At 33.8% G+C, this 23,042-nt stretch overlaps 2 protein-coding genes across 3 annotated transcripts; both read left to right on the top strand.

The window, feature by feature from the left end:
* Positions 1-1,019: 1,019 nt before the first annotated feature.
* On the top strand, positions 1,020-10,674 carry LOC111006431 (putative leucine-rich repeat receptor-like serine/threonine-protein kinase At3g14840). The gene is made up of 24 exons (XM_022278381.2): positions 1,020-1,377; positions 1,483-1,666; positions 3,792-3,863; positions 3,969-4,037; positions 4,120-4,191; positions 4,283-4,354; positions 4,512-4,583; positions 4,683-4,754; positions 4,842-4,913; positions 4,996-5,067; positions 5,150-5,221; positions 5,584-5,655; positions 6,309-6,374; positions 6,788-6,853; positions 6,941-6,976; positions 7,057-7,100; positions 7,424-7,806; positions 7,969-8,164; positions 8,322-8,468; positions 8,743-8,861; positions 8,951-9,161; positions 9,277-9,514; positions 9,763-9,913; positions 10,083-10,674. The coding sequence occupies exons 1-24, from the start codon at positions 1,287-1,289 to the stop codon at positions 10,467-10,469; spliced, it is 3,036 nt and encodes a 1,011-aa protein (XP_022134073.1). The 5' UTR covers positions 1,020-1,286; the 3' UTR covers positions 10,470-10,674.
* A 2,743-nt stretch (positions 10,675-13,417) lies between these two features.
* On the top strand, positions 13,418-22,737 carry LOC111006534 (putative LRR receptor-like serine/threonine-protein kinase At1g07650). 2 transcript variants are annotated; one of them, XM_088120048.1, is made up of 24 exons: positions 13,418-13,538; positions 14,786-14,963; positions 15,972-16,043; positions 16,135-16,203; positions 16,290-16,361; positions 16,466-16,537; positions 16,709-16,780; positions 16,880-16,951; positions 17,039-17,110; positions 17,210-17,281; positions 17,393-17,467; positions 17,886-17,957; positions 18,289-18,354; positions 18,463-18,519; positions 18,608-18,643; positions 18,723-18,763; positions 18,993-19,378; positions 19,537-19,732; positions 20,085-20,231; positions 20,534-20,652; positions 20,740-20,950; positions 21,058-21,289; positions 21,604-21,754; positions 22,251-22,737. In XM_088120048.1, exons 1-24 carry the CDS (start codon positions 13,418-13,420, stop codon positions 22,584-22,586), a joined length of 2,997 nt encoding a protein of 998 aa, XP_087976174.1. In that variant the 3' UTR covers positions 22,587-22,737. The 2 variants fall into 2 exon arrangements, with proteins under 2 accessions (XP_087976174.1, XP_087976173.1); XM_088120047.1 differs by having other exon boundaries at positions 21,052-21,289.
* Positions 22,738-23,042: the final 305 nt, after the last annotated feature.

Genomic DNA, 23,042 nt, shown 5'->3' with positions numbered 1-23,042 from the left:
GGGTCCTTTTCTTAAGCGGCGACCACACCCCACCAATTCTCTTCCTCCTCATCTCTGTCAAACCAATCAAAACATCAGACTGTCATTAACCAAATCAAACCCTTTACGAGAAAGTTGATTAAAGAGGAAGGTGCAGCAGCGGTGGAGGTCTTTAGGATCGGTCGTCATCGCCGTCATTTGGATGGTGGTTTGAGAGAAGCAGAGGTGTTCGACGAAATGCCAAGCCAAACAGGGGTGCAAATCTTGAGAATGGAGAGCCCGCTCCGTTTTCCATGTTTCAACGGTAAAAATCAAAGTTTGGGGAGAAATAGTTTAAATACCTCAATTGGATTTTATTTTTTATAATGGAAAACCTTAAAGGATAAAATTTTCTTATTTAGTCGAGTTTGAAGGTTCAATTTTTAAATATTCAAGGGTCCAATTTTTTCACTCATGAAATTTTGAGGATTTAATTTTTGCAATGGAAAGTTGAGGGGTGTAATTACAACATCTACTATACTTTAAGGGTGGTTTGTGTAATTTACCCCAATATAAAATATAAATTTTACAGTGCATTTAATTTTGTAAGTAGATTCTTTAAAAAAAAATAGATACAATTTTAAATTTAGATATTGATGAAAATAATTTATAATTTAGTTGAGTTGTCATTTTATTCCTTTGCATTTATACTTCTTTTCAATTATTTGATAGTTATGGTCAACATGAAAATACACCGAATAAAAACATCTAGTCGGAAGATGAATATTTTAATCAATTTGACTAAATTCATATTATTCACTCGTAGCAAGCAAATTGCAAAACTTTTAAGTCCTGAATAAACCATTTAGAATCGGCTATAGCGAGCATAAAAGCATTAGGGCTAAAAAGTAAATTTCATCCATTCTATAACTTAATAAATGCAAAAAGATAAAGATAAATGATAAACTTTATTTGTTAATTCAATAACATCAATAAAATATTTGTATTAATATATTATATAGATATAATTTTGTTTTTTCACTTTTCTGAAGCGACTAAGTTGACTTTCGTTTATTTCCTGCATAATTCCCCTCTCTGTCTTCTCTGTGTTTCCTTTCTATGTGTCTGTATTAAATTCATATTTCAGTGGTAAGAAAATAAATTCGGTACTTCCCATTTAGACGTTCCTGCAATTTCCCCAATTCTCCTCCGCCTCTTCACTCAACTTCCTACGCGGACTTCATTTCTGCACCGGAATCCAAACTCGCCGGCGTTTCTCATCCAATCGACTGCATAAACCAGGCGCGGCGACTGGCGAGTACCGAGCCATGGTTCTGGCTCGACTCCTCGCGGTTTCTCTCTTCGCTCTCTGCTTCGTAAGCCTCGCTTCCGGAGCCGGCCGGTTGCCGCTCGACGAAGGTACGCCGCCGTAGATCGGATCCGGACTCCGTAACTGTAATCGATGGGAGTCAGTTTTCTGGTTGATTTCTGAGATCTTGATTTTTCGATTTGTTTTGCTCTCAGTTGATGCCTTGCGAGAGATCGGAGATACATTGGGGAAGACGGACTGGAATTTCGACGCCGATCCGTGCGGCGGCCAGGGTTCCGGTTGGATATCTCAATCGAACCAATTCGATTTGAATTTTGTTAATAATGTCACCTGCAACTGCACGTTCATCAATGGCACCGTCTGCCACGTCACCAGGATGTACGCTCTCTCTCTCTCTCATCTACAGTTTTTGCTCTCTCACTCATCAATTCAACTTTAAACTTTTTGGATCGATGATTTTCCAATGATATCATTTAAAGAAAAAATATAATTTTTTTTTCTTTTTGTGTTTCACTTTTTTTATATGACAGTTTTCAATTTTTATACAAATTTCACGCAACAGGAAACATGGTTTTAAATGTGTGTGTGTATTTTTACACATTTATTTCGATTTTTCTATGATTTTTGAAGGAAAAACAAACAAATCATAGGTGCAAATTATTATTAGATGGAGAATGTTTAAATATTTGTAGAATTTCTATGGTTCTTGATGGGCGATTTCTGTATTTTATGAGCTCAATGAAAAGAAAAAAAAATTCCCATAATTTATGGAGATGATAAATATAAAAACAACTACAAGTGGATATATTCTAATGGTATAATGGTAGTTAAAAACTTAAATCCAACTAATCAGTAATCTCTACCTTTCTTCTTCTTTAAAAAAATAAAAAATAAAAAAATCCAACCAATCCCTATCTCTTAGATGTTTCAATGATGGAACTTTTTAATTATTGTTGTGAAATCAAAATTATTGGAATTAATTGGCTTATAAATAGCGCAATAAGCGAGAGTTGCAACCCTTTTTTTTTTGTTAGCCAAAATTGTTGAACAGCTTTATCAATTTAAGAAAATGAAAAATAATAGGAAAACTTTTTTTTTTTTTTTTATAAATCAAATGCACCACCATAAAAACAAAACCCCCCCCCCCCCACTTAATCCAGTCGACCAAAATACATACAAACGGATAAACCAGAAATTTTTTGGTTTTGTACTTAATAATATATAATTGCCCAACATTCATTATTATCGAAGTTAGTTTAGTCGATTTCATCATTATTATTTTTTTAGTTCTTTCGGTTTCTGTCATACACCATTTTTTTTAATATATATATTAGCAGATTGATCATGATAGTTAGGAGGAAGAAGATAACTTATTATTTTTTTTAAACGTTGATGATTTAATGAAATATCAATATTTAGATGAGAAAAAAAGGAAAAAAAAAAAAAAAAGGTTGGCGCCTTTGTTTGCCAACTAATTGGCGGTTTTTCAAAACCACTCGGGTCCCACGTCGGCATCTGGACAACTGAACGTATAATAAAATATTATTACAAGAAGATATTTATTAAAATAAAATTTAATATGTTTGACTAGTCAGCTGTGCCACGTGGGAGACCTGGTCACACTGGATGGGCTCTGTCTTTGGTCTAACTCAACCGTGGTTTTTGTTTGACCCTAGCAGAGGGGTGCTTTTTTCCTTCTTTCTCTTTTTTGTTTTTTCTTTACATAATAAAATAAGTTTAGAATTTTTATTTATTTATTTTTTATTTTGAAATGCCCCTAGCCTCGGTTAACTATGCATCCACGTGGTGGTGGCCTCTGTTTTCCCGCAAAGTTTAGTCAAATATGATAATAATTATTATTTTTTGAAAAGAAAATGTAATTATTAAATATTTAAACAATAAACACGTTTTTGAATGATTTTTTTTTACAGATGTTTGAATAGCACCCAAACCCATTCTTTAAACTTAAAAAAAAGGGTTTTCTTATGTATAAAATATTTGAGAAAATAAAATATGAATTTAATTTATAATCTTGTTTCAATTTTCATCTTTAAATTTTTTACGCTTAATTTCATTAAAATGTAAAGTCAACTATCTTTTTAATTTAATAACTAACTAAATACATAACTTTTTTTTTTAATTCAACTAGATATATAACTTTAAATACAAGTCTATGTAACGTCACGTGCATTAAAAAAAAGTGATAATGTCTAATATACTCTTGAGTAACTCTTGAGTAAGATTAAGAAATCAAATTATAAAATATTTTGAAATGGGTATCAGAAAGCAATCTCCTTTCTTTTTAATTTGTGTAAATGTCATTATTTTTTTATGTGAGAAAACACAATTACACTGTTTATTAAAATTTGTGCATTTTTAGATATTTTATTTTGTCCATAAGGGGGAAAAAACTTGAAATTTTCCCAAATGAAAATCCAAAAAAGGTTCATTTATTTTCCCACATTGAATTCCAAAAATATTTACGTTCTGGCATTTGCTGCAGTCTTCTCAAGGCGCAGAGCCTTCCAGGTACACTGCCACCACAAATAGTCAGGTTGCCTTTCCTGGAAGAACTGTAAGTACTTATTTTTGCTGAATTCATTTAGATCAGATCGTTTCTCGTCTGCCTGATTAACGAAGAAATTGCGCATAATCTCGTTTTTTCGCTCTGTTGGTTCAGTGATCTGACCCGCAACTATCTCAGTGGCCGAATTCCTCCAGAATGGGGTTCCACCAAGCTTGTCAAAATGTATTTTCTAACGATATTTTTTCTATAATGTGCTCAGTATGTGATTTTACATGGCTTATTCTTGTGGGTCATGTTCTTGCAGTTCCCTTCTTGGAAATCGGTTGACAGGTCCAATCCCAAAGGAGATTGGAAACATCAGCACTCTCACAGATTTGTAAGTTCTGACTTCTGATTACCCAATTGCTTGCGTCCCATTTTGGTTTTTGAATGAGCAGAAGGCTAATGTTACCGGTTTGATTGCTTAGGGTCCTGGAAATGAATCAGTTATCTGGGAGTATACCTCCAGAACTTGGAAATTTGACCAGTTTATCAAGATTGTAAGACCCTTATTTTACCCTTTTTTTTTAGCTCAAAATTTGAATTTCGTCCTTTTATATCCAGTCATTGGTTTAAATTGTCTGTAGTTATTATGATTTTGGCATTCGGGAGAGCTTTCTACTGATCATTCCTTTACTATTGTTTGTTGCAATCTAGACTTCTTACCTCAAACAACTTTTCTGGGGAGCTACCACCTTCACTGGCAAGGATAACCTCATTGACGGACTTGTAAGCTTTTAAAATATTCTTCAACCCTTTATTTCATTAGTTTAAACTTTGAGAAAATAAATAAACAAATAAGTAAACTTTTTCTTTGCTACATTGCAGTCGAATCAGTGATAATCACTTCTCAGGGCCAATACCTAAATTTATTCAGAATTGGACGAATCTTGGAAAAGTGTGAGAAATTTTCTCTAATCTAGCTACTCTCGATTCTACTTGGTTGCCAGTTTATAAACTCTCACTCAACTAATTTAACTGTGACAGAGCTATTCAGGCAAGCGGGTTGAGTGGGCCAATTCCTTCCGAAATTGAACTTTTGACAAAATTAACTGATGTGTTAGTTTACTTCATGTTTCTCGTGGTTTTATCAGTCAAAATACTGGTTACTAGTTATTCATATTTGAGTTGCAAAATGCAGGAGAATCAGTGATTTGACTGGAGCTTCGTCACCCTTTCCACCCCTAAATGCTTTGAAAAATTTGAAAGTCCTGTAAGTTAATCCCTCTGTGAAAACTTTAAGACACCCACTGTACTTAATCCCAGTTATTAATATAGTGCCTGGTTGTCTATAGGATATTGAGGAATTGCAATATAACTGGGGTGCTGCCGAACAATCTTGAGGGGATTTCAGCTTTGAAAACCTTGTCAGTACAAGCTTACTTTCTACTTTGTCTTGATGCTTTATCATGATTACTCGCAATCTTATGAATTTTCAGAAGATAGTTTAAATTTCTTGAAATTTTGCGTTACCATAACATTTTACACTACCACCATTGTACAAAAGGCTTGTTGAGGCAACTGTGTACATCTCTATCTCTTACTTTCATCAAAAGAGAAAATAAAGAACCTTTATGTTAAAATAGTAAAAGTAACTTCATTGGATCAGTTATTGAAAATTTTAAATTTTGATGTTTTACTATTCCTTAACTACTTTATTTATTTAGTCATTCTTTATTATTCCTTGACAATACTATTTTGTTATTTTTTTGTTCAATTTCTTCTGCAGAGACTTCAGCTTCAACAAAATAACCGGCCAAATACCTGCCAACTTTGAAGGTTTAAAAAAAGTGGATAGCATGTAAGTAACATAATTAGAATAGGAAATTCTATACGTAAACTGCAGGTAGTTGCTTTACATCACTTGGGGAGATAAGTCAATCACAATCAACGGCTGAATTCATTTTTCTTGAAAGAGTTGTTTTGAAAATCAACTTGACAAGTATATGAACGACACAACCTTCTAATTTACTGTATAACTATGAATAATGGCCTGGATTTGAACTTGGTCTCATGTAAACTGCCTGAATGTGAGCCGGTAATAGTAGTCCTGATACTTACAGAACAAAGGATGGGAAAAAGTTTTGTGTGAAATTCAAGAGCACTGAAGGCTGATGCAGGAATTCATTCCTGATCAAACAACACGTTGTAAATGCTATTTACATACAGTGCATTAAAATTGTATGGCACTCAAGTTCCCTAGCATGGGGCAAATACTTCTATAACTTACACAAGCTTTTTCATTTATCTTAATGAAAAGTGCAGTTTCTTATCCAAAAAAAAAAAAAAACAATGCTGTTCACAATAATATGTACGTGATAGGTTTTGATATTGAGTAAAATGTTTGAATGTGGTCATAACCAGGCTTGTCTGCTAGCATATACATGACGAAGTGAAATCCTTATTGTCAAAAGCTCATTAATTGTACTACTAATCTGATATTTTATTGTTTAGATATTTGAGTGGGAACTTGCTGAATGGATCAGTGCCTCCTTGGATGCTACAGCAAGGAGAAAGCATGTGAGTCTCTTTTCCAGTTGCTATGTTCTGGTTCTGGTCACATAACTTGGTATTGAGGTGCTAGAATTGAAAATAAATGACCTGGGATTCCAAAATAAATGAAAATTATTCTCAAAGAGAGAGGAAGAGAGAGTTAACAAATAATATCTTATGACATCAGTATTTGAAAAGGAAAAAGAATCTTGCTCGCTTTACCCAGCCATTTCTTTTTTTTTTTTTTTTTCCATTTCTTTTGCTAGTGCTATAACAAGGAAATTTTGTTTGTACATGATTAATGTTTATTGATTTTTGATAGCCGAAGATTTTCTTATGTTTGTTTTTATTTTTTATTAGGATTTACGGGAAGGCCAAGGTTTTGTTCTTGCTATCCGGAAGATAATAAATCTCATAAATCACATTGTTCTTTTTTTCAGTGATCTCTCTTATAACAAATTTACTTCGACAAATGTTCAGAGCACTGGTTGTCAGTCACGAAACACGTAAGTGTGCTTCTATTCTTATACAAAATAATTATAAGTTTACAACTAATGAGAAAACACTATCCAATCTCTTTTTTCCCTGTGCAGAAACCTGTTTGCAAGCTCTTCACAAGATAATAATTCGTAAGTTTTTCTTCTTTGAGTTGGATTGTTGCTTGAATTGTCTAATATTCTAATGACCACTGAGCTTCTTATTGTTTTAGCAATGGAGCTGTTTCATGTTTATCGGGCTCCACTTGTGGAAAACGTGAGTTGAAATCTCGCCTTCATAGCATTGTTTTTATTTAGGAGAGATTGGAAAAATGGTAAAATATTAGAAATTATATTGTATGTGTTATGTAAGTGCAAGAGTAATGAGTGCATTCAAGATCTGTTAGTGGGCTTTCAGACATGGAAAAAAACTAGGTCATAGCCTAGTAAGACTCCATAGCTAGTTATAATTGAGTCTGATTTTGCTATTTAGAAGTGAAGTGGCAATAGGTCTAAAAATAATTTTGCAAGAATACATTAATCAGATCTATTCACTTGAATTATATTTTAATTGAAACCAATATGGTGTTATTCTTGCAGCTCGGTACTTTCTATATATCAATTGCGGTGGGGGCCAAGTATCAATTAATGGAACAAAGACATTTGAAGCAGACATAAATACTGGAAAATCATCGTTGTTTGCTTCATCTGGGGCTGGAAATTGGGGATTTAGCAACACTGGAAATTTTATGGATGATGATCGCACGACAGATGACTTTATTGCACTAAATTCATCAACTCTCTCAATGCCAAATCCTGAACTGTACATGAAAGCGCGCATTTCTCCAATCTCTCTTACTTATTATGCATATTGCATGGGAAATGGAAACTACACAGTAAGCCTTCATTTTGCTGAGGTTGTGTTTACTAGTGACAAATCGTACAGAAGCCTTGGTAGACGCATATTTGATGTCTACGTTCAGGTAAATAGATATCGTGGCTCTCCTCATAACAAAATTATCTGATACTTTGTCCCACTTCATATATTTGTATAAAATTTTGCTATATTGTTGGCTTCCGCTGGTACTGAAGTCAATGATAACTTCATTACCTTGAAAGTTCCTTGATTCCTCTCCAATATGCAGGGAAAGCTGGAGTTGAAGGATTTTAATATTGCAGATGCAGCAGGTAGTGCTGGCAAACCTATTGTGAAGAAATTCACTGTTTCTGTGACTAACGGTACTATAGAGATCCGCTTATTTTGGGCTGGGAAGGGAACAAATGCAATCCCTGTGAGAGGAAGTTACGGTCCTTTAATTTCAGCCATTTCTGTTGATCCTGGTAGGTAGACCCTTTTTTTTTTCTTCTCAATTCAAGGTTCATTATATTCTTTTCATCTACCCTGTATTTGATGAGAAGTTTTTGGTTATTTATATAGTCTGTAACCTTATTAAACCATGGGTTCAGTGTAATTATTATTTTTCTTCACTCCAAGCAGACTTTGTGCCACCATCAGAAGGTGGAAAATCCATATCTCCCGGTGCAGTGGTTGGAATTGTGTTTGCTGTGGCCTTTGTTATCTTCTTGGTTCTTGGAGTCCTGTGGTGGAGAGGCTGCCTAAGAAAGAAAAGCACACTAGAACAAGGTAACTTCAAAGCATGTGTCGTAAGATTCTTACTGTTATCAATTGAACTTAGCCATTCCACTATCTCAGACTTTTTCAACCCATCTCTTAGTTCTAACGTTAGCTACATATGCAAAGTTTTGGATATTGAAAACGTCCACATTATTATGCTGATTGAAAATGAATTCAACTTATGTTGAATGGGAGGAACTATGATGAACTAATGCTCTCAAAACTTCTCAGATATTGTATTATGAGAAAAACTCTTTTTCACTTAAATATGCTTCTTTTGCAGAGTTGGCGGGTCTAGATCTAGGAACAGGTTCATTTTCATTGAGACAAATCAGAGCTGCCACTAACAATTTTGATGCTGTCAATAAGATCGGAGAAGGTGGTTTTGGTCCTGTTTACAAGGTGTTACTGTCGTTTGGATTCCTTTATTTCTGAATTTTCGTTCATAGATTTTATAGTTTTGGTGTGAAGTTTTGTGCTTGGAAATGCAGGGTGTTCTTGCAGATGGCACTGTAATTGCAGTGAAGCAACTTTCTTCAAAATCGAAGCAAGGAAATCGTGAATTCGTGAATGAGATAGGCATGATATCTGCATTGCAGCACCCTCATCTAGTGAAGCTCTATGGATGTTGTATTGAAGGAAATCAACTTTTGCTGGTGTATGAGTACCTGGAAAATAATAGCCTTGCTCGTGCCTTATTCGGTAAATATTTCCTTACTACTTTTGAGTGCTATTGGTCTTCAGAAAATTTTTGAATATATTGGTGATTACATTTATGGATGTAAATAATCATCTCTGCATATTTGGTATACTGAAGGACCTCAAGAATGTCAACTGAAATTGGATTGGCCAACAAGGCACAAGATTTGTGTTGGTATAGCCAGAGGTTTAGCATATCTTCACGAGGAGTCCAGATTAAAGATCGTCCACAGAGACATCAAAGCTACCAATGTTTTGCTAGATAAAAATCTAAACCCCAAGATTTCCGACTTCGGTTTGGCCAAGCTTGATGAAGAAGAAAATACACACATCAGCACCCGGGTCGCTGGAACCTTGTGAGTCACCATGGGGGAAATTTGCTTCCATTTTCTTATTTTATTTTGCTATGGTCTCACAATTCTTAACAATATAGAGAAATGATGAGGGGGAGGTTTCAAGCGTAATTGATTACTCAAGGGGAATGTTAGAACAACATAGATATTATCACATTGAATCTGGAAGGGTGTATTTTCTTTAAATCTAATTTCTCCGACGAATATAAGATCCACATATTCACACCATCATGCCATTCATTATTTTGCAGCGGGTATATGGCACCAGAATATGCAATGCGAGGCTACTTAACTGACAAAGCAGATGTTTACAGCTTCGGTATCGTGGCGTTAGAAATAGTCAGTGGTCGAAGCAACACAAGTTACCGAACCAAGGACGATTGCTTTTACCTTCTTGACCATGTGAGTTAACTTCATCTTTTACTCGTGAAAATCGAAGTTGTCGTGCTGTATACTATTTCCTTTGTTTAGATTTTGCTTATTGCTTCTCAAACATGATCTTTTATACTAGGAAATGAAACCTGGTATTAGTGCTAGCAGACTGAAGTCAATTTTTATCCTCTATTCTCAGGCTAATACTTTAAAAGAGAAAGACAGTTTAATGGAGCTAGTCGATCCACGGTTAGGCTCTGACTTCAACAGGACAGAGGCGATCGCGATGATCAATGTTGCTCTCCAATGCACCAACGTCGTTTCTGCAGACAGACCCGCCATGTCATCAGTGGTGAGCATGCTGGAAGGGAAGGTTGCTGTGAAGGAGGTGGTTTCAGACCCCAGTATCTCAAAACAAGATATGAATGCGATGTGGAGCCAGATTTATCGCCAGAAAGGACAAACGACAGGCGAGAGCCAGACGCAAAGTATGTCGATGGATGGACCATGGACTGGTTCTTCAACAAATGCCAGTGATCTCTATCCCATCAACATGGATTCTAAATACTTGGAGAATAGGAACTAGGATTCATAATATGATATTACTTTATCCTGAATGGTTTTTACTCACATGTAATATGTTTTGCCTTCAAATGCTTTAATTAATGTTATTTTTTTTCTCTTTTTGTTTTCTGTTCTACAAATTTAAGTGGCAGTACCAAGCCAAATGGCCAATTTCTTGTCGATTATTGTATATTTGAAATTCTTATTTAATTAGTTGTTGAAAGTGATGTTTAAAATGTTCAAGCTACTATTTTGGGTCTTTGAGCTTATTAAAATGTTGGGGTTGTCTTTGGTCTCATCTCATAGATTCAAGTGTATTTGGGAGTGATTTTGGACTTCTCTTTTTATTGATATTGATTGGAAAATTTAAAATTTGATTTTAGAAAAAATTTAAAATAACTTTAAAAATCAATTTTTAAAGTATCACTTTGATGGTACTTTTGAAAAACCAATTATACTTAAATCTTTTTTTTCAAAATCACTTGTTCTACTATCATTCCTAAACTCATCCTACGTGTTTGTCTAAAATAGTAGCAAATGTTAACTTTGGGGAGAAACGATGCAATTGGGTATAAATTGTAAAGCTTATCTAGCTCGTAAAAATTGTTACTCTTTTCAACTTCAGGGGTACAAGATTTTTTTTTTGTCTTAAAGTTTTTAATGTCAAAAATTTTTGTCAAGTTTTTTAATGGTAATGATAGAATCCAAAATTGATTAAGGTTTATGAACTCAAAATAAAAACAAAAAATTAAAATTTAGAAATCAAATTAGAAACTAGAGCAAACCAAAAATTGAAGATGTTGGCAGCTAGAAATACAATAATTGCTTCTTTCCTCATTCTTTGTTCAGTTCCAAGTCTTGCTTTTTGGCTCTTAGACGATTCAATTACTTGTCAAGATTTTGGCCGACTAACTATATATATTGTTAAACTTATCATCATTGACTAAAAATGTAAAGTTGAAAAATATTAAAATGTAAAGGTCTAAATAATAGGAATGAAGAAATTAAAAATATATTAAAATTAGAGGCTAAAGCATATACTTAGCCTAAAAAAAGAAGATGGCAATATATCTATTTTAACTCTACTTAATTCAATGATTCATTTTAGAAAGTTACTCCCCGCAACTTCTAGAAAATAATTTCTTGAGGTTTTTGAAGTATATTTTTTCATAATATAAAATGTTACATTGGATTATTAGCTTTAATTCAATATTTGAAAATAATTAATAGATTGACGGCTAGCATTTTTAATATTTCTTTCTTAAAACTACGAACAAATACTTTAAGCTCCCTTTGATAATTGTTTAAAAAAAAACAAAACAAAACAAAACTCCTTGGATAATAATTCTATTTTTTATTTTATATTTTTTAAAATTATATTGCTTGATTACTCACCATTCTTTTTATATGTTACATCATCTTTCATATAAACACATTTGAATTTTTAGCCAAATTTCAAAAACAAACACAAAATTTAATAGAAGCAAATTCTGGAAGTCTCTGTTAAAAGTGAAGGAATTACCTCGTACTGGGTTTCATCTCGACAAGCTTTCCATTCTCCAACGCCAGCTCTGCATCAGAGAACAACAATTTCCCATAAAGTCCGGCCGGCCACTGTAGGGCTGAAATTAAATAGAGATGCTGCGTGTGGAGCTAATTTGATTGGGTTAGGCTCCATTCTTCATGATGAATCTGGCTGTTTATTGGCCGCAGGATGTCAGTCAGAACATTTTCCTTACACACCTTTACTAGCTTCTGGCCATTCGTGAAGGTCTCTACTTTGTAATTTCTCTAGGCTATTCGTATTTAACAATTGAATCGGACTGTCTCACCGTCATTTCTCTTCTTCGAGGTGTGATTCGGAAACCCTCGATCGTGCACGGGTTTGGATTCACGACATCGATGCTCTTGCTCTCGATTTAGATGTCTGCAGCTTCATGCATGTTCTTCAAGAAAGTTCTTCCCCTCTTGTCGCCCTTGTGGCAGTTGATCTTAATTAAAGCACTATTTACTCCAAAAAAAAACACAAAATTTTAAAATTTGTAGTTATTAAATTTCTCACAATTTATAATAATTAAGAGTATTAAGTCCTTTCTTTCTTTCTCTTTTTCTTCCCTCACTTTATTTTCTTAAAAGAAAAGGAAAAGTTTCATCTACTTTGTTGCAGCCTTTATCTTATATGTGTGGATGTACCTTTCAAGTTTAAGGACCTTGAGGTTATTGAATACCCTAAAAATGAATAATTTTTTCGAGTATAAAGTCTACTTACCACTCTTGTATTTGATGTAAGCTTCTATTACTTTAATGGTGGTTATAGGGAAGAAAGGGTGATTCAAACGCTTCTCTTCGTTTGGAGAATCCCTCCAACTGAGTCTCACAAGTTGTGACCCGAGATTTCCCTCGTAAGTATCTCCAAGTTTCAGAAAGAAAAACAAGTTTCACGTTTAACATGCTCGTGTTTGTTTCCTACTACCCCAACACCAATCTTTATATATCTCGCTCTTGCCACATCTGATTCTTTCAAGTTCCTCACACCATCGAGAGAGACGCAACACGTTGCGTCTCAAATCATAGCTATAGTTATTTTTGAAGAGTGTAGAAGTTCTAAAAGAATAACTAAAACCCATGAAGAAGTTTCTCAAAGCTATGGATAATATAGATAAGAAAACTAATAGAAGATGGAATTAGAGCTATCTTATTTTGTCGCTATATAAAAAAATAACTAAAACCTATTTTCAGCGATATCGGATTATGTCGCTGAAAATTACTTTTAGCGACAGACCGACGATGTCGCTAAAACTTTAAACGACGAGTTATCTGCGACGTTCTCAGCAACGAACCGGCTCTTGTCGTTGAAAGTTTTAGCGATAAATTGAGGTTTTTAGCGACATTTTTTGCGTGTCTCTGAAACTCCTTTTTTGAGCACTAAGTATTTATATAGTTGGTACATTAAATTTGTATTTATTCTCTATGTTGAAACAGGTAAAATTGAAGATGTTGGCAGCTAGAAATACAATAATTGCTTCTTTCCTCATTCTTTGTTCAGTTCCAAGTCTTGCTTTTGGATCTCCTCTGTTACCTCCTGATGAAGGTGAGTATCTTCATGCTTAATTAATCATTAACTTACATTAATTTTAGATATAATAATTCTTTTTAAGTGTATCATATTCTAAATTAGTATATAAAATAAGTAAACCAAAAAAAAAGAGGAAATTATTATGAGTAACCAAATTAATTATCTGATTCGTAAATTTATCACACATTAATAATTTGTAAATATGATATTTTCTTTCTCGTGTAAGAATGATTTACCATTTTTTGTAAGTATATCAATATGGAGTATATCACCAATATATTATATATGTGTGTCATTAATGAAATAAATGAATGAGAGACTAATATAAAGTAGTAAGGATATACCATTTACACACGTAATTTGTATACCTAATATGAAATATATTGTCGAAGATCTTTTACATTTGTGCTATTTTTATAAAATATTTTAGGTTAAACGTCTTTGGTTTTTGTAGTTTCATTAAAGTAACGATTTAGTCCTTGAATTTTAGTTTGTAACGATTTAGTCCATATACTTTCAAACTGTTAACAACTTAGTCCTCAAACTTTAATATGTAACTGTGGAGTATTTATCAATAATTTAAATTGATTTAAATCAAAAATTAAATTTTAGAATTTTAGATTTGAATTTTGAATTTTGAATTGGGAGAGTAGTTCTCTCTCACAAATCTCTCTCCTGTTTCGGTATCACAGTAGGAGTGTGCCATTTGGTACGTGTAATATTGTGAAACTGGGAGAGAATTAGAGAGTTATTGTGAGATTCCTATCATCGTCGAGCGAAATGATTTAGGCTGTGGAAAATGAGATTTTTTTGTTCGTGACTGATCTCTTATTTTTCTTGGATTTCGTTGTACGCTACAAGAAGTAAGTAATTGTTCCATGAAAAAACTTACGGTAACAATTTAGTCCTTGTTGTTTAATATTTGTAACGATCTTGTCCTTTATCGTGATTTCTTTTTTGTTAAATGTCTTATATATATAGATCAAAAAACCCGTTGAGTGACCAAATATATTTTTAAATTACAAAGGCTAAATCGTTATACGATACTTAATTTCGATAAGATTTTTTACTATAAGAACTAAATTATTACACATTTTAAACTATCAAGACTATGTTATATACTAAAATTTAAAGACTAAATTGTTACTAATTTAAAAATAAATCAAATTATTATCAACTAAAGACTAAATCGTTATTCGCTAAAGTTTAGTAAAAATAGAGACACCTTTGAACTGATATTCTACAATGGGAGAATCTTGCAGTCGAAGGTTTGAGATATGTGGGGAAGACACTGGGGAAGAGGGACTGGAATTTCAGTGCAGATCCATGCAGTGGACAATTTGGTTGGGTTTCTCAAAACGGCGGCGTTCCAGAGTTCAGAAATAACGTCACCTGCAATTGCACATTTCTTAATGCTACCGTCTGCCACGTCACCCATATGTATGCTCCCTCTCAAGTCTCAACTGACCACCAAAATGGAATTAAATAGAAAAATAAAAAATGCAGCTTTTTTTTCTTTCTTCTTTTTTTTTTTTTTCCTTTTCACGTTTACTCCTAAACTTATCAAGTTTTATCGAGCTTATCATTTATCAAATTAGATCCACATGGGTGCTGCAATCCTTATTTGAGATTAATATGTGGTGCAATTTTTTATTTTATATTAGATTTTTCCTTGAAAATTTTTTATGAGCATTTAGATAAATGTAATATTATAACTCGTCTCAGTGGTAAATATTGGTTCAATAAATTAAGTTGAGAAAGTGATTAATTTGCCACTTTCCTATCTTAATTTTTTATTCGGTTTATTCAACTCGATGTTTAAATTGAAAATAATAAAATTTGGAGATTTTTGGGGTTTTTTATTATTAAAATTTGTATATAAATGTCCCAATGTTATGCATTAATATAACATTTATTTTGGGCCGATAAAATCATAAATTTTCCTTAAAAAAAATTAAAAAGATAAAACTGAAATTATCAATTCATTCAGTTTCGGATTTGAGGATAAGTTTTTATTTAGTCACTAAGTTTTAAAAACTGACAATTTGATCTTCGAATCTTTAAAAAATAGTTATAAGAGATGTCTAGAGTTGAACTTCTATTAATGTCACTAAAATACTCTTCAGTGTGTCGATATGTTGTTGTTGATTCTATCAAAGTAACCCTCCTTTCTCGGCTCCTCCTAACGCTTAATAGAAAAAAATGTCTGGTAAATTTATAATAGTATAAAAATAATATATTAAAACTATATTTTAAACATCTAGACTAAACTGTAATCTTTTCTCAAAAAAAAAAAAAAAAAAAAAGGACTAAAATACTTTGAACAGTTATGGACGTTATGGTTATGGTTATGATTTGTAGATGCTTTCTCGAACAAACTTCCATCTCGAATTTTGGCTTTCCAATCGGTAGTGAGCTCTGATTTTGAAATTTTTTTGGGAGCTGCAGAATCCTCAATTCACAGAGTTTGCCAGGCACGCTCCCATCTCAGCTCTTCAAGTTGCCTTACCTGGAAGTACTGTACGTACTGATCTTTCTATTTTCTCTGCAATGGATTTTAATTTGGCTGTTTTCTCCTTCAATTACTCGTTTGATTTTTCTTCTATTTCAGTGATCTCGCTTGGAACTATCTTAGCGGCGAAATTCCTCCAGAATGGGGCTCCACGAAGCTTCTCGAACTGTAATCTCTCTCACTTTCTTTCAGTGTGCGTGACAGTCAAAATTTATGATCATTTCTTTCATGATTATAAATCTAAAATATCGCAGTGTCCTGCTTGGAAATCGGTTGACGGGTTCGATTCCGGATGGGATTGGAAACATCACTACTCTTAGAACTTTGTGAGTTCTGTTATGATTGACATTGACATTTGTTTAATTTCCATTTCAGTTTTTGAATAATTTGAGGAATTATGTTTCTATGGAAAGTTAATTTGTGTGCGTAGGAACTTGGAAATCAATAATCTATCAGGAAGGTTACCTTCAACACTTGGAAATTTGTTGAATTTGGAAAAATTGTAAGGCCATTTGATTTTATATTTTTGTACATTTCCCTCTTAAATTGTTGGTCGGTTGTCTATTTTGATTTAATAAATTCAGTAAAGAGCTTATTAGCACTCGTGAATCTTGATTTTACTTTATTATTATTATCCTTTTCTATTCACATTTCATACATATTGTTTTTTTAGACTTCTTGGCTCGAATAACTTTACTGGAAGGCTGCCGACGTCTCTGGGAATGCTTACCTCATTGATCACATTGTGAGCTTTCTGAACCTTATTGAGTTTTGTTTCCCATATAATTATCTCTTCTAACTTTGAATTTTTTGTTTCTTTTTCTGTTGCAATATTATAATGCAGTCGAATCAATGACAATAACTTTGAAGAACAAATACCCAGTTTCATACAGAATTGGAAAAATATTGAGAGAATGTGAGAGCTTCTCTACTTTTTCGCTTATTTAAAGCTTACCATGATAATCATCCATTATATCTCACCCGAGTAATTTAATTACGACAGAAGGATTCAGGGAAGTGGGTTGAGTGGGCCTATTCCTTCTGAAATCGGACTTCTGACCAAGTTAACCGACCTGTTAGTATATACACTTTGATTTCATGGCTCTCTTATTTCATAAAGAAAGAAAGAAAGAAAAGCTGTTTTTTTACATACACATGCAATTTCATCCTGCAGAAGAATCAGCGACTTGAATGGGGCTTCATCACCCTTTCCACCTCTTAAAAATTTGACCAATATCTCATATCTGTCAGTTCCATTGTCCCTTTATAACTTTTGTTTTTTGACCAATCTTTATAACTTGTTGAAAGCACCCCAATCTACCAGTTAGTTTTAAATTTTGTTTTTGGTTGCCTGCAGAGTATTAAGAAGTTGCAACATCATCGGAGTGCTGCCCGAATTTTTAGCTGGGATGACAACAACTTTGAAACTCTTGTCAGTATCACTTCAGTTCTCTGTCTTTTTCTACTCATAAACATGTCATTTCTAAAATCACGAGCATCTATAAAATTTCTTGAGGTTATTGGATTGACTGTATATTTCTTTTTTATTTTTTTGAGGAAAGGACTTACTATATGGTCATATTGAATCAGTGTTGCCTGGAATCTCATATTTTCATTTTAAATTCATACTGTTTATCAAATTGCAAAGGTAGAAAACACACTTTCCTTGCCTTTTTCTATCATGTATCAAGTTACCTTCCTAATTCTGGCAGACTTTCATTAAATTGGCAAAGCCTTGAGAAAATTAATCTAAAAATTTTGACAACCTTTTGAGGCTGACAGCTGAGTGCTCTTTTGATAGCTCAACTACCTTCAGTTGCTTATGCCTTTTTGATTAAAATCTCTTGCAGAGACCTCAGCTTTAACAGAATAAGTGGGCAGATTCCTACCTGGTTTCGCTCTCTTCAAAAAGCAGATAACATGTAAGGAACCTCTCCCAGAAACTTTCATTATAAGTTCATATTTTCATTCACCTTATTGCATAATACTAAGTTTTAAGAACCACAAATTGTACAACACGAACACCAAATATCTCTTTACCATGTTAGATAAAAAGAAAAAACACAAGTACCATGTTAGAGATTTAATAACATGCATAATATATAAAATTTTAATTTAATTACATAATACTAAGTTGGTAACATGCCATATTGCGTAACAAGTGATATTACAGAGTACATTATTCAACAGGAGAATTTATATTGTCAGGTAGTATCTTAATGTTCTGACTTGTGCTAATACTTACTTGTTTAGATTTTTAACTGGAAACTTGCTAAATGGTTCGGTGCCTGATTGGATGCTATTTAGTGGAAAAAGCATGTAAGTTTTCTTTGGGATGCTTACCATTTCTTGAGATTTTTAGGGGAAAAATAAGTTTATTTTGTATGCCAGTTTTGAATTTAACTTATAATATCTATGTTTCAACAGTGATCTCTCTTACAATAAATTTAAACCACCATCCACAGACTGTCAATCACGAAATACGTAAGAGTGCCTTTTTAATATATTGTTATCTGTGCTAATGTACTTTTCAATGATGCAGAGTTTCATTTTTGTTTCTCTTCTCATGCAGGAACCTGTTTGCGAGCTCTGCATCAGACAACAATTCGTAAGTTTAATTTGTTTAATTTGTTGCTATTTCACTCATATCATTGCTATACTAACTAGCAAACATCTTGTCGTATCAGCAATATTGTTTCTTGTTTGGCGGACCACACTTGTCCCAAGAGCAAGTAAAAATTTCTCATGCATGATTGATTTCATCTAGGGAGAGGATGGGATGGGTAAATTGTGTAAATGGATGTGTTTTGCCATGTTAAAAGCTAATAATATGGTGGATGTTGGTATATTATCTCATTTAAATCTCAGCTTTTTTTTAACTTAACATGTTGGAGAAAAAACATGCTGATATTTTATTTTGTTATATCAATAAGCAAAAGCATGTTGATCTTTTGCAGAAGTGTACAGTCTACATATAAATTGTGGTGGGAAAGAAGAAGTGATTAATGGTACAAAGTTTGATTGGGATGAAGATACAGGCAAGGTGTTTGTCTCAAGTAATACAAATTGGGCATTCAGCAACACTGGAATATTTCTGGACGATTCTCGAATTAAAGATACTCGAATTTCAGTTAACTATCTTGAAACAAATTCATCAAAGCTCCCTATGGTAGATTCCAAACTGTATGAGACTGCTCGTATTTCTCCAATGACTCTTACGTATTATGTGTATTGTATGGGGAACGGGAACTACACTATAAGCCTCCATTTTGCCGAAATTACAATAACAAATGATCAAACGTTTAACAGCCTTGGAAGACGCATTTTTGATATTTATGTGCAGGTAAACAATGACATTTCTTTCTCCACTTAAAAGACTAATATTTTCTTAACTCCAAAAACTTAGCATGAAAAAGCTGCTGCTTATTGAATTCGTTATTCAAGTATGAATATTTCTCAATATTAGCTAAAAAGTTCCTTGTTTCAAATCCAACATTGCAGGGGAGGCTGGTGCTGAAGGATTTTAATATTGTAGATGCTGCAGGTGGTGCTGGTAAACCTGTCACAAAGAAGATTTCCATTCCTGTTACTAGTAATACCATCGATATCCGGTTTTATTGGGCTGGGAAGGGCACATTTTCTATCCTTTACGGTGGAGTCTATGGTCCTCTAATATCAGCCATTTCGCTAGAGCCTGGTAAGTTGATTGTCATTGTAGTTATCTGCTCTTTACAATTAAGTCTTTTCAGATCCCTTCTTGTTAGGGTGCAACCAAAATTCTAAAACAGCCAGAAAATGAAGAGGATTATGACTTTATGAGTACTAGGACAAAGTATGTCGAGAGTCAAAAAAAATTTATTGCCTCTTTCTCAAAAGAAAAAAAAAATCATATTGACCAATTTCAAAAAGATAATGTCATATACGTGGGATTTCTAATATATTTTGTCACGTACTTTATATGACTGAATGGTGGTTCATATATTGTCCATCTCTATCATCTTATTATACCAAAAATTTATGTTACCACTAGCTGTCTTCACTTGAAGCAGACTTTGATCCTCCATCAGAAGGTCGAAGTGCCTTACCAGTAGGTGCAATACTTGGAATTGTAGCTGCAATCGTCCTTGGTATAGTTTCAGTTCTTGGAATTCTATGGTGGAGATGTTGTCTTGGATGGAAAAGTACACTTCATCACGGTAATTTAATAAATATAGTTTTCACTGGTAAACTTGTGGGTATTATGTGTTAAAACTTATTGTTGGGATACTTTTTTTTAAGTCAAATTGTTGTGGTACTCAAAGATCAAAATATCGGTTTTGATAGAAAAGCAATATTATTATGAGTTCATAGTGCGAGCATGGTGTAGTTTGAGATTCTATTTATCTGGGATAATGGGCAAACATGGAGGACTAACAATTTTAATTCTTTTTGGTATGGGGTAAAATAGGCACATTTTGTTGGTTAACCGTTTTTTCATTTGTACGTGCTTCTTGTACAGATTTAAAGGGTCTAGATTTGCAAACTGGTTCATTCACATTAAGGCAAATCAAAGCTGCCACTAATAACTTTGACGATTCCAATAAGATTGGAGAAGGTGGTTTTGGTCCTGTTTACAAGGTGTTTTCCCAATTCAAAACGGTTATATTAGTCTTTTCTTTTTGAGATTTCTACGGTTCTAATGTGAGTGTTTCTACGGGAATGCAGGGTTTCCTCTTGGATGGCACCATGATTGCAGTGAAGCAACTTTCCCCCAAGTCAAGGCAAGGAATGCACGAGTTTGTGAATGAAATAGGAATGATATCTGCTTTGCACCACCCAAATCTAGTTAAACTTTATGGTTGTTGCATTGAAGGGAATCAACTTCTGCTCGTGTATGAATATATGGAAAATAATTGCCTTGCTCGAGCTATGTTTGGTAAGTTATTGACCAAGTAATCTTTATGAAAACTCTGAATACAATTCGTGAATTCATACACGGGATGTATTGACCATATCCACTAATATTATGAATTGAAGGACCAGAAGACACGCAATTGAGATTAGATTGGCCAACAAGACAGAAAATTTGTATTGGTATAGCCAAAGGCTTGGCTTATCTTCATGAGGAATCAAGATTGAAGATCGTCCACAGAGATATCAAAGCGACTAATGTATTGTTAGATAAAAATCTCGACCCCAAGATATCCGACTTTGGTCTGGCCAAGCTTGAAGAAGAAGGAGAAACCCACATAAGTACTCAAGTTGCTGGAACTTTGTGAGTCGCTATGCTTAGATTATTCTTTCTGTAATAATTGATCAACTCTTTACAATTTGTGCCTATCCAACTCCAAACGGATTCCACAATGTTATCAAACCAATGACATATCTCCCTTAATAATAACTATCTAATAAATAGTTAGTCTCAGTCAAGAAATTCAGAGTTAAATTTCTTTGGATTGTTTATAGTTAAAGCTTAGACATTTTTACCCCCAAACACTATGAATTTTGTGAAGAAGTTTTTTGAGTTGAATTTTAGTTGTCCTGTAAAGGAAATCTCTAGATTATTTACTCCAGATATTTCTTTTGCAGTGGATATATTGCACCAGAGTATGCAACGCGAGGCCACTTGAGTGATAAAGCAGATGTTTATAGTTTTGGCATTGTGGCATTGGAAATAGTGAGCGGAAGGAGCAACACTAGTCACCGATCAAAGGATGATTGCTTTTATCTGCTTGATTGGGTAACACGAATTTCATTCTTACGGGAGTATAGTTTTATTGTGTTTGATTGCATTTCACCTGGCACGTCAATTTACAGTTTTCCAATTTGATATTCACTTAAAAAAGCACTTTACTTTATCATGCCTTTCAAATAGGTGATTTTCACTCAAAAAACATTTTTCAAAAGTCATCCCAAGCACTTCACTTTATCATATGCCTTTCAAATAATTGTGTTTCACTTAAAACACTCTTTTCAAAAGTCATCCCAAACCTTCTACTCAATTTATCAGATTCTGGTTGCTTAGAAATTAAACTCTCAGGAACTGTATTTATCGCTTCATTTCTGATACCTAACTTCTAGTGTCTTTAAAACCCAAAGTTGCCCTCGTTATATATTGCTTACATGTTGCGATATAGTTTATCGTTTTGCTATCACGATCATGTCATATTAACGTATGAAATGGGGAAAAAAGAGTAGCAAAATTTTGATGAGCTACTATAATACTACGTTTTCAGGCGCTTGAGTTAAAAGAGAAAGACAGTTTAATAGAGCTGGTAGATCCAAGGTTAGGCTCCAACTTTAACCATAGAGTGGCGATGGCCATGATCAATATTGCTCTCCACTGCACCAATGTGTCTCCTTCAGAAAGGCCTGCCATGTCCTCGGTGGTGAGCATGCTGGAGGGAAAAGTTGCTGTGAAGGAGTTGGTTTCACATCCAAATGACACAAGAACAGAGATGAGTGCAATGTGGACCCTTTTGTTGCAGCAGAGCCAGAAACAAAATGACAATGAGAACCAGACAGAGGTTATCTGTATGGACATGCCATCTAACAATTCTTCAATAAAATGACACAAGAACAGAGATGAGTGCAATGTGGACCCTTTTGTTGCAGCAGAGCCAGAAACAAACTGACAATGAGAAGCAGACAGAGGTTATCTGTATGGACATGCCATCTAACAATTCTTCAATAAACTACTCTCAAACTGCATCCCAAAGGACTTAAATGGTACGTGATATATCTGAACTTTGATTTGGATGTATTTGTCAATTACTCAAAAGGAATGAGGTTGTCCATTATTGACAACTGATCTGGTTAACCTTTTTCATATCTAGGTACGATTAGAACGTGGTGGGTGGTGTCGGGCACAAAGCCATCATCAACTGCAGGGAGAAGCCTTGTTTGATCTCTTGTTGAAGTGGTACTCGATTGTCTTTCATTTTAATACTTTTTACCTTCATTTATGTCTGTCCGGGAAAAAAAGAGGAAAATAAATAATTTCTAGTGAATTGACTCTTCTATTGTAA

Source organism: Momordica charantia (assembly GCF_013281855.1).
Source record: "Momordica charantia cultivar OHB3-1 chromosome 11 unlocalized genomic scaffold, Mcharantia_2.0 BLBB01000011.1, whole genome shotgun sequence".
NCBI lineage: Eukaryota > Viridiplantae > Streptophyta > Magnoliopsida > Cucurbitales > Cucurbitaceae > Momordica > Momordica charantia.
The sequence above is the reverse complement of the archived record's forward strand: the minus strand, read 5'-3'. Positions and strand labels throughout refer to the sequence as shown.

Coding starts and splice junctions, on each gene's coding strand:
- LOC111006431 (XM_022278381.2), top strand. CDS start 1,287: ATGGTTCTGGCTCGACTCCTCGCGGTTTCTCTCTTCGCTCTCTGCTTC. Junction 4,755..4,841: donor TGGACGAATCTTGGAAAAGT/GTGAGAAATTTT, acceptor TAACTGTGACAG/AGCTATTCAGGCAAGCGGGT. Junction 8,469..8,742: donor GAAAAGCACACTAGAACAAG/GTAACTTCAAAG, acceptor CTTCTTTTGCAG/AGTTGGCGGGTCTAGATCTA.
- LOC111006534 (XM_088120047.1), top strand. CDS start 13,418: ATGTTGAAACAGGTAAAATTGAAGATGTTGGCAGCTAGAAATACAATA. Junction 16,952..17,038: donor TGGAAAAATATTGAGAGAAT/GTGAGAGCTTCT, acceptor TAATTACGACAG/AAGGATTCAGGGAAGTGGGT. Junction 19,733..20,084: donor AGCCATTTCGCTAGAGCCTG/GTAAGTTGATTG, acceptor CACTTGAAGCAG/ACTTTGATCCTCCATCAGAA.